General features: G+C 33.6%; 1 protein-coding gene across 1 annotated transcript; it reads left to right on the top strand.

Moving 5' to 3' along the window:
• Positions 1–935: 935 nt before the first annotated feature.
• Positions 936–5,812, top strand: LOC133300731 (triacylglycerol lipase 2-like). Its single transcript, XM_061500312.1, has 9 exons — positions 936–1,142; positions 1,356–1,472; positions 3,775–3,915; positions 4,076–4,186; positions 4,461–4,604; positions 4,709–4,749; positions 5,105–5,184; positions 5,287–5,382; positions 5,484–5,812. Exons 1-9 carry the CDS (start codon positions 945–947, stop codon positions 5,810–5,812), a joined length of 1,257 nt encoding a protein of 418 aa, XP_061356296.1. The 5' UTR covers positions 936–944.
• The last annotated feature ends 4,715 nt before the right edge of the window (positions 5,813–10,527 follow it).

The following is a 10,527-nucleotide window of genomic DNA, read 5'->3' as shown; positions in this document are numbered from 1 at the left end:
TACAATGACCAAACCAAGATATTTCAATTTGTTTCTTTCGTTTTAAATTATAATAAACGAAAATGGTTAATTTAGTTGCTTTTAATTTTCACTCACGAACACCTTTGCAGTTTTCATGTTTTTTCATCAAACAAAGCAAGCCCTTTCAAAAGCAAATTCAACTCAGCATTGTGATGTAAGAAGAACTGATGCACTGATTGTTTAACAAAAAAAAAAATCACCCTTTTATTAATTGAGTGCAGGAATGCATTTACATCAAATGGAACCTTTTATCTCAAGATCTGTAATTACCAAGAAAATTTAATGTAAACCTTTTTTCTTTTCAAATGCAGAAGCAAAGTAAAATTTATTCTGTTCATACTCAAAAGCAAAAGCCTTTTAACAGATAAAGAAGCAATGTCCTCATTACCCACTGACATGTCCTCTTTTCCTTTTTCTCAACCTTTTCCATTTTTTCTTTGTTATGCCTGTAAGTTATGGCAATGGAAAACAGATAGAAGCCCGAGAACAACCCAATCTCAAAGTGGGTCCACATTTTCTTTGTTCACATACTTTTATCCCCCAGAGTCTACACAGAGTCCAAATAAGTGTTGATTATCAGACCTCAAATTAAGCATCTATCTATGTGTTGAATTGATGGAAACCCATTTCTATTCCCATTTCAGCTTGCCAGAAAAGAAGAAGGTCCAAAACATTAGTGGGACCCACACAACGTGAAAAACCATTATACTTTTAGGCCAAGAAATCTTTTATCATCAGTTAAGCAAAAATAAAGTGAGGGAAAAACTCGTTTTCACATTATATATGTCACTCCTTTTCAGTTTCATTTCACTTTCTTCACCTTTTTTCTTATCCTATATATACATATATATATATATACATAAAAGGAATCCTCCTCCTCCTCAATCCCTCACCTTCAAGACTTAACACATAGAAAGACCAATATGGTTCTCATGGCTTTGATGCGTTTTGCTGCTTTGACCCTCTTTCTCTTTGCCTTAGCAACTGTGCCTCATCAAGCACACACTTTAAATCGTGACTCCTTTGGCAGAAAACATGTTGATGCTTACCCTCCACCAGTGGTTGATGGTATATGCGCCTCTTCTGTCATTGTTTATGGATACAAATGCCAAGAACTTGAGGTAAGAGCTTTAAACAGATACACAAAGAAAAAAAAAATTAGTCCTTAGACACGGTGCTACATTCACTTGAATTATAACACATGATTACACAAGTTAACATGTGCATGTGTGATGTGTTATATAATTAAAATAGGTGTACAATTGAGTCTAACTAATTTTTTTATTTTATTTACACAGCAATTTAGTTAAATGTTTGGTGCGAATCTTTTTCAGGTTACAACCAAAGATGGGTACATTCTGAGCCTGCAAAGGATTCAAGAAGGTCGAGTTGAAGTTAGTGGAAGTGGGACTAAGAAGCAGCCAGTGATAATACAGCACGGAGTACTAGTGGTAAGTGGGAAATTATAGCAATGCATGCACCCATTCCCCCACTCTCAATTATGCTTTATTATTGCTCAGAGAATTAGATATTAGTGTCACACTGTGTGGTAGCTTCTAGCATGAGAAGAGGAAAAATATCTACCACCCAGAAATATCCTTATTGTTTGAGGGGTAACGTAATTTCTGCATTCAATATTTTTAAAAAAAATTAAACTAGTGTTACTTTCTTTTTTTCTTTTTTCCCGCTCTCTTCTCTCTTTATCTAAAAATCGTTATTAAAAAGTGTATAAATTTTAAGTTATAGATGTATAAAAGTAGCTATTCGTGATTGAGTGTAAACCTGACTCTGTTGTTGACAAGGTGACAAAAAGGGTGGATTTCCGCGTCTGTTACATTATGGCGCTAGAGTCGCTTTCTTTCTTTCTTTCTTTTAGACAGAGGGTGACAATGTGTTCAACGCCCATGTGTCTGGTTGCTTTAGACATCAAAAGTTGCATTTTGTGTTTTCAAAAAAAAAAAAAAAAAAGTTGCATTTTGTTAAGCTTAACACTTGTTTTATAGGGACAATAGTGTCTAAGTCTTATCTTACTAGCTAAGGTTAACTTAATAACGAATCAGCTACATAATATTAAATTCTATAAGAAAAAAAAACGTAATAAAAGAATTCAGACAAACATTATGTTCACTTAATTAAATCAGCATCGCTAAATTTTGACCCTTGTTCGTAAGTGCAGTCCAGCAGTAAAGTCCGCACTATATGCAACAACAATGATCTCCTTCATATGTCTTTCAAACTAATGTTTCCCATGCTATTCATTCTTCATCATGACTTTTATAACAACTTCATGTTTATATATATATATATATATATATATATATGTTAACCTTATTATTGGTAGACGCAAAAAATCGCTTATTTTATTTAAACTGCAAGAGAATTTCAGTTTTTAATTTTTTTTTTCATGCTATAAATATTAAAAAAACAACACAATTTAGTGAAGGGGGTGGCAATGCAGCAGGCAACCTGTGTCACTCCTTTCAACCCATTATAAAATGAGTTAATTCTTCTAACTCGTTTGTGAATTGAAAATCTCAACTCATCCTATTCTACGAAGGATTGACCGATCAACCCACCTATAGTGAAAAAAAGCCAAAGAAAAAGATTGAGCGAGATGTTTTAGAAGAAAAATGAGTTATTTTACCTAAATTACTTGGGACAGGTTACGTTTATAACTTTTTTTTTACAACTCTTACAACCTCAATTATGTTCTGGTAGTGTACTCCCAGAAGAACATAGTTGAGGTTGTAAGAGTTGTAAACAAAAAAAAGTTATAAACGTAACTCTTCCCAAATTACTTAGTTAAACTATTTTAAAAAAATTTAACCTATCTGGTCAACCCGTCTTGACCCGCACTCAATCCATTTTAACTCACCCTTAAATGGAGCAGGTTGTGAGAGGTTGACAAGTCAGAAATATAATTTAACCTATCAAAATAAATGGGTTAAGCAAGTTGACTTGATAGTCAAACTCGTTTTGTCACCTCTAGTCAATTAAATCACAACGACTTAACTAATTGTAGTTAGTGCTTCAACTTGAGAGAATCTCAATTCATGGATGATAAGCACATGTGGAAAATATTTTTGGTACTCTTGTTCTACCAAGTATTCGGTAAATCATTTACTAAATATGAAAAAAAGTATATTTTTACACTACCATCACCTTTATAGTTATTTTCATCCATATTTTATATTTTTCTGTTTTTGTCAAAAGAGTATATACTTCTAGCGCACCGAAAATGAGCTCGCACATATGAGACCCGTAATAAATTTTATCCAATTATCACCAGTAATTATAAATACAATCAACCCTCACTTCTATGCTCACAAGTATCCACATAGATTTGCCTTTTTTTGTAATTATAAAGTGGATCCGCACATTGATTTTTCCAAAACTTTGCCCCATGCACAGCAAATATTAAATGTGGTGGTGTGATGCCTCCTAAGCACTATAACTTTGAGTCTCATGTGGCATGACCAGAAAAAGTGTGTTGTTTCATTTCCAAGATAATTTGTGCAATGGTCCCATATAAGAAGTTACACTCATAAGTCATATCATAGCACCGTCTCAAGCATGTATAGGAACCCCCACCGATTAGTCTTCACTCGCAGTGTCATATACAGGTTTAGAATTTGCAGCTCTGCCACATGGGTGAGCAAGTTTTGTTTGTTCTTAAAAGCAGAGTTAACATGGCTCCACTATTGCTATGTGTTTTGCGTATTTTTAGCTGAACAATAAACAACGTGGGTGCAGGATGGTATGACATGGCTTCTGAACCCTCCAGCACAAGACCTGCCATTGATTCTAGCTGATAATGGCTTCGACGTGTGGATTGTTAACACTAGAGGAACCAGATATAGCCGCCGACATACCTCATTGGACCCCTCTAACCCGGTTGGTTTTTTAGTTTTCTTTTGAGGTTGTATTGTGTTTTTGCTTTAATAATGTCATGGTTATATTTTCATTTGTTAAAGTAACACTTTGTTTTTTGCTTTAATAGTGTCATGGTTTTATTTTTATTTGTCAAAGTAACATTTTTATGTAAATATGACAGGCTTTTTGGAATTGGTCTTTTGATGAACTGGTTACATATGATCTACCTGCTGTGTTTGATTATGTGTTCAGCCAAACTGGGCAGAAGATTAATTACGTTGGCCATTCTTTGGTACTACATTACATACTTTATTTTGTTCATTTTGAGGGGAGGATAATTTTAAAGTTACATTATCAATTTTAATCATTAGTCCTATTATAAATTAATAGACTGGTGCAAATAATCATAATTTAGAACAAACAATTTTTCTTTTCAATTTTATTTTATTTTTTGTTTAACTTAGAAAAAGAGATAGTAGAACTTGAGTTATTTTGAGCAAACATACTACCAGCAACATCTGGGAAGTATAAATGAACTTTAGTGGCACAATTCCTATGTTTGGCAGGGAACTTTAATAGCTTTGGCTTCCTTCTCCGAAAGGAAATTGGTTAACCAGCTGAAATCAGCAGCATTGTTGAGCCCCATTGCCTATTTGAGCCACATGAACACCGCACTTGGAGTGGTTGCAGCCAAGTCCTTTCTTGGGGAGGTACATAACACTAGCTCTTGTTACTCTAAATAATATGCTTTACACACACAGAGAAGTAGAGGCATTTGCTGATTCAGGGTAAAACTTTTTTCTTTGCCAAACAGATCACTACCTTATTTGGTCTGGCAGAATTTAATCCCAGAGAGTAAGTACATAGAACCTTACTATATAACATAAGCTGTCTCTCCTTACCTTACCCACATTCTGATTCTAATGTACAATTTAATGCGTTTTTTTAATAAGTAACCCTTCACGCAAGAGTTCTTTTAGACTGAATCATGGATATTGCACATCTCATTTTTTTTATTCTACTTTATACTAACTTAATTTTACTAGAAAGTGGAGATAATGAGTATGGAACTCGTAATCTCCTGGTCATATAGCTTTAATGTCATGACAAGAAATCATTTCAACCTGACAGCTTAAGCTATTAAGGGATAGACCTTTCATAATTTATATATTATATCTCTCTAATATTTTTTAATAATTCCTTTGAATAGGTTACCTGTTCATGCCTTTCTCAAAACTCTTTGCGCTCAACCTGGAATAGGCTGCTATGACTTGCTTACTGCACTAACTGGTCTAAGTCTTTGGCCAAACTATATGACTTATTAAAGTTTGATTGTAAGCACTGGACACATTTTTACATAAATAAACTATCCAAGTTTTCTGAACTTTTCAGGTAAAAATTGCTGCCTCAATTCGTCAACTGTTGATCTATTCTTGATGAATGAACCTCAGTCAACATCAACAAAGAACTTGGTGCACTTGGCTCAGAGTAAGATTTTCCCATCTAGCTAGCTACTCAACTCATTAATGCATTTAACTACTTTTGTAACTGAACAAGGAAGCTTCTAATGTAATGTTATGAATTTGCAGTTGTTAGACGTGGGGTTGTGGCGAAATTCAATTATGTGAGACCAGATTATAATATTGTGCATTATGGAGAATTAATCCCTCCAATTTATAACCTTTCCAATATTCCCCATGACCTTCCTCTTTTCATTAGCTACGGTGGCCTAGATGCACTTTCTGATGTTCGTGACGTTCAGAATTTGCTTGATATACTTAAGTTCCATGATGTGGATAAGCTAAGTGTCCAATTCATCAAGGACTATGCTCATGCTGACTACATTATGGGGTACAACGCCAAGGACATAGTGTATAATGCTGTTGTTTCATTTTTTAATCGTCAATTTAACACTTGAACAAAATCTTAGGAAGCATCAAGTTGTAAGAAACAAATGCCATATAATTGGCCTATCACTGAGATCAATATAAGTTATATCTGTTGAAGATTATCTAGTGAACAATTACACAAGTAAAGAAGTATCTTAGGTTATTTGTTTTGGTATTCCAAATGGCTATGCTTCTATGATATTGCATTGTAATGCAGGGGCGACAAGCAAATTTGCCTTAACTATCTAACATTAACACATGGATGAGAAATATATCGGTGGAAAGACCCAATACCGAAGAAGTAAAAATATGTATGGTTTCTTTCATACCCATAAAACATAAGATTTGCTAAATTATTTCAACAACGACATGGATTGTTACAAGGCTTAGGAATTCTACTCTACATCTAGGATACATATAGCAAAACAAACAAATGAGGATAAACTTGACTTGCTAGTAGGCTGTGCATGGGTCAGGTCGGGTCAGATTTTTGTGCCGACTCGATCCAACTTGGTTTTTATAGATCATGTATTTTGACCCAACCCGCTTTAATTTGATCCAAGTTAGGTCTGACTTAGTTTGGATTTTTTTGAACTAGTTCAGAACTGGGTCAAATCTGACCTGACTTGGTTTCTGAAGTTCTTCTAACTTGGTTTCTGAAGTGGATCAAATCTGACCTGACCCGTTTTTGACTTGGTTTCGTCATAAAATTTCGTCGAAATTTTTACGTTGCAAACGAAGAAAATTTCGTCACAAAATTATTTTTTCGTCGAAATATTTTTTGTCGAAAAGCGACGAAATTTTTTCTCTAATGAAAATTTTCACAAAAAATTTTTTTCTATCGAAATTTAGTTTCCGTCAAAAGTTTTGACGAAAATGATTTCCTCCATCAAATATTTTAAACGAAAAAAGAACTCCGTCAAAAATTTTGACGGAATGTTTTTCGTTCAAAATTTCGACGGAAATCGTTTTGAGAGAAATGTTTCATTCGAAACTTTCGACGAAATTTAGATTCCCTAAAGAATTGACAGTATATTTTTTTGGTCAAAATTTCTTATCGAAATATTTTTTGTCAAATATTTTTATGAAAATTTTTGACAAAAATGTGTTCTGTTGAAAATTTTGATGGAAATGTTTTTTATCAAAAAACTTGACGAAAATATTTAGTCGAAAATTTTGATGGAAATGTGTTTCGCTAAAAATTTGACGAATTTTTTTTTTGTCAAAAAGTTTAACGAAAATGTTTACGTCGAAAACTTTCGCCTAAATTTGAATTCTGTAAAGTGTTTTGATGAAATTTTTTCCGTCAAAAAATTTCGATGGAAATGTGTTTCGTCGAAAATTTTGATGAATATGTTTTTTTGTGAAATATTTTGACGAAATTTAGATTCCGTAAAAAAATTTGACAAAAAAATTTTTCCGTCAAATTTTTTTACATAAATATTTTTAGTCACAAATTTTTATGAAAATATTTTTCGTCAAAATGTTTTTGAAAATTTTTTATGGAAATATTTTGCGTACAAATTTTTGACGTAATTGTTTTACGTTAAAACTTTTCTTTTAATGTAATTGTTATTTTTTTTTTCACATGATGGGTATGGGTCAATGGGTCATTATTAAAACAAGTCAGGTCTAAAACTGACCCACATAAAGTGGGTCAGTATTTAAACCCAGTTCAAAAAAAATAGGTATTTATGGGTCAGGTCAAGGTCAGATCAAGGGCAGGACAAGTGAACCAGTTTTTTTGCACACCCCTATTTGCTAGCTGCTAGTACAGTTAGTTCTATTCACTCCCAGCAATTTTCTTTTTCAGTGTAGCTAGTTCCTTTCTGCTAGACTCTGTAGAAAAACAATTATATTATATAGAAGAAATATGTTGCTTAAAACACACGTGCAAATCTAACATAGCCTGATGATCTAATCATGTTCATATATAACAGAAGCAATTAGATCGAATGTGAAACAAATAAGTTATAAATACCTCCGTTCATCGCTTTCTTTGGTTGCTCCAAAAATAGGTTGAAGTAGTTTGGTGAGTCTTTGTGAGTCTTCTAAACTCTAGCTCTTAGGCACAGATGATGTATAACAACAATCCAAAGGTTAGTTCAGGGACCCCAAAGTCTAAAGCTATACCATAAATAGACTCTTACCACCAAGGTGTCAATTAACAATGATGTGCACAAAATATGGGTTGTTGGGATTTTTTGGCCATTGTGAATGAATGTTGCTAAAAAAGTGTGGAAGTGGATGGGTACTATTGCTGAAAATCAGTGGACCACATTTTTGACTTATTCCTCAATTTGTTACCGAGAATAAAGGCACACTAACATTCTCCCACTTGGTCCACATATCCTATCATATACTATAGTGAGAAACAAAATACATGGATCATGGCGATAAGTCCTATAATATGTGCGAGTATTATCTTTCATATACTACACTGCATTATATTTCTCAAGCCCATATGACTTAATGAATAAACCCAATATTTATTTTAGGTCCAAACTTTATTGATGTTTCTCAGAATAAATAACTGGAAAAAATCACAAATAGAGTTTCATTAAAATAATATCATTCTTACAATGAAAATTACATAAAGGAACCAAGTCCCATCCTTTCTACATGATCCCTAAATTTAAATGGTGGCATATCTTTAGTTAAAGGATCAACAATCATTAATTTGGTGCTAATGTGCACAATAACTATTGTTTTATCTTTAACACATTCTCTTATTATGACTAGATATTTAATGTCGATATGTTTGTTTTGACTACCAATTTTGTTATTATTAGCCATAAAAACAGTTGTTGAATTATCACAATATATCTTTAATGGCCTAGAAATAGAATCCATAATTCTAAGCACATAAATGAAATCTCTCATCCATACACCATGTGAGGTAACCTTAAAAAAAGAAACGAATTCATCCTCCATAGTGGAAGTAGCAGTCAAGGTCTGCTTGACAATTCTCCTAGACACAACTCTATTGGGTAGCAGAAAAATATATCCTAAAGTCAATTTTCTAGAATCAATGTAGCCAATGTAGTATGAATTTGAGTTAGTAATCACTTCCAAGTTGTCAGTCAGTCTATACATAAACATGTAGTTCTTAGTATACTTTGATATCTCCCTAACACTCCAACCGCAAAAGCAATGTTAGGTCTTGTGTATACCTGAGCATACATATAGCTTCTAATAGTTGAAGCATAAGGAATGTTCTTCATTTGTTCACTCTCAAGACCATTTTTGGGCACTGGCTTAAATTAAACCTGTCACCCTTCATAATGGGAGCTAAATTTGGTGAAAAATCACTCATCCTAAATATTTCTAAAATTTTGTTGATATAGGTATATTGAGACAAACCAAGAACACCTCTTATTTTGTCTCTATTAGGGGCGTTAAACGAAATAGGGGCCTTTGGCCCGGCTCGTGACGGCCTGGACTTACACGTCTAAAATTGATTGTTGTAGCTAGGCTTGGACTTGTATAAAAGCTCGTTTAATAAAAAGGCCTCAGACTCTAATTCAAAAGTCTGACCTTAGAGCCTCTCAGGATGGCCTAGTATACTAATTTTTTTTTTATATTTTTTATACTGCTCATAATAGCCATCTCTCTCCTCAACCCATTTCACCCCATTTTATTGGTTAAACAGACTTTTTGAATGATTTTGTTTTATATTATGCTCTTTGGATATACATTGAATTTATGAATCTTTGTGGAATTATTAGTGTTGTTGATCGTATATTCTGTTTGGATAAATTTTTGTTTTCATATTTTTTTTAATAGGCTAAACCAAGTTTTTATTTTTTGTAAACAAGCCAGACCACATGCCGATAATGATATTCATAACAGGTAACAGGCTAAGTCAGGCTAACACATTTAAACATAGGCTTAGCCTTTTAAGACCAAAGCTCCGCCCGTTAACACCCCTAGTCTCTATGTATCTTGATGTTGTTAAGTGTCAAATATGTCACGTCTTTAAGGCCAAAAATATGTTAAATATTGTTGAATACGGTCAAAGACATGGTAAATATTATTATATGCAAAAGATTTTTAGAGTTTCCATGCTTGGTAAGATATTAACTAAATAATATATCGGTTTCAGGTTAAAACTGCTATGATGAAGTGAGGACTGATCAATGGAACCGGAAGAAGACAAAATTCAAGACAAGTTATACTCGTTGGCTTGCTTGCTTCAGTGATAAAGTCCAGCGAGCAAAGCCAGAGGATGTATTTTCGTTCAGCAGCTCGATAAAGCGAGTAACTTATCGAGCAAAATCCAGAGGAAGGCAATTGGCTCATATTTCCTCGTTGAGTTGCTCACCCTAAGGAGCAACTGAGCGAGCGGGACACCAGAAGCACATATTTTTAATATTTTTCTCGCTGAGTTGCTCGCTTCAGCGAGCAAACTCGTAAAAAGCCTATGAACTTTTATTAAAAGAAAGAACAAAAAGAGGGCAAGGTAGTTCATGACGGTTGCGACCAGAGAAGGAGAAGAGCTTTGTTCTTGGACCGAGGAGTTAAAGATCGGGTCAAAGCTTCACCGTGGAGATAGATCATTAACCCTTTTCATGGATTTTACTAGTTTTATCTTATCTATTATCTTAGTTTTCCCGACTATGTCAGGCTAGGTTTTCTTGAAGTTAGGGTTAGATGGAATCAATGAATTCTTAATCATATTTACTCTTTTCCTTTCAATTTAATATTTAAACTTTCATGTTGTACAATTATTCTGCATTTCCTT

The sequence above is a fragment of the Gastrolobium bilobum genome, unplaced genomic scaffold (genome assembly GCF_033153095.1).
Source record: "Gastrolobium bilobum isolate Gb01-03AN ecotype WA unplaced genomic scaffold, APGP_CSIRO_Gbil_v1 utg4612, whole genome shotgun sequence".
NCBI lineage: Eukaryota > Viridiplantae > Streptophyta > Magnoliopsida > Fabales > Fabaceae > Gastrolobium > Gastrolobium bilobum.
This window is presented reverse-complemented; position numbering and strand designations above follow the sequence as displayed.

Excerpts from the sequence above, each read along its gene's own strand:
- LOC133300731 (XM_061500312.1), top strand. The coding sequence starts at position 945 with ATGGTTCTCATGGCTTTGATGCGTTTTGCTGCTTTGACCCTCTTTCTC. Across the intron at positions 1,143-1,355 it reads ACAAATGCCAAGAACTTGAG|GTTACAACCAAAGATGGGTA; the intron begins GTAAGAGCTTTA and ends AATCTTTTTCAG. Across the intron at positions 5,185-5,286 it reads CTTGCTTACTGCACTAACTG|GTAAAAATTGCTGCCTCAAT; the intron begins GTCTAAGTCTTT and ends TGAACTTTTCAG.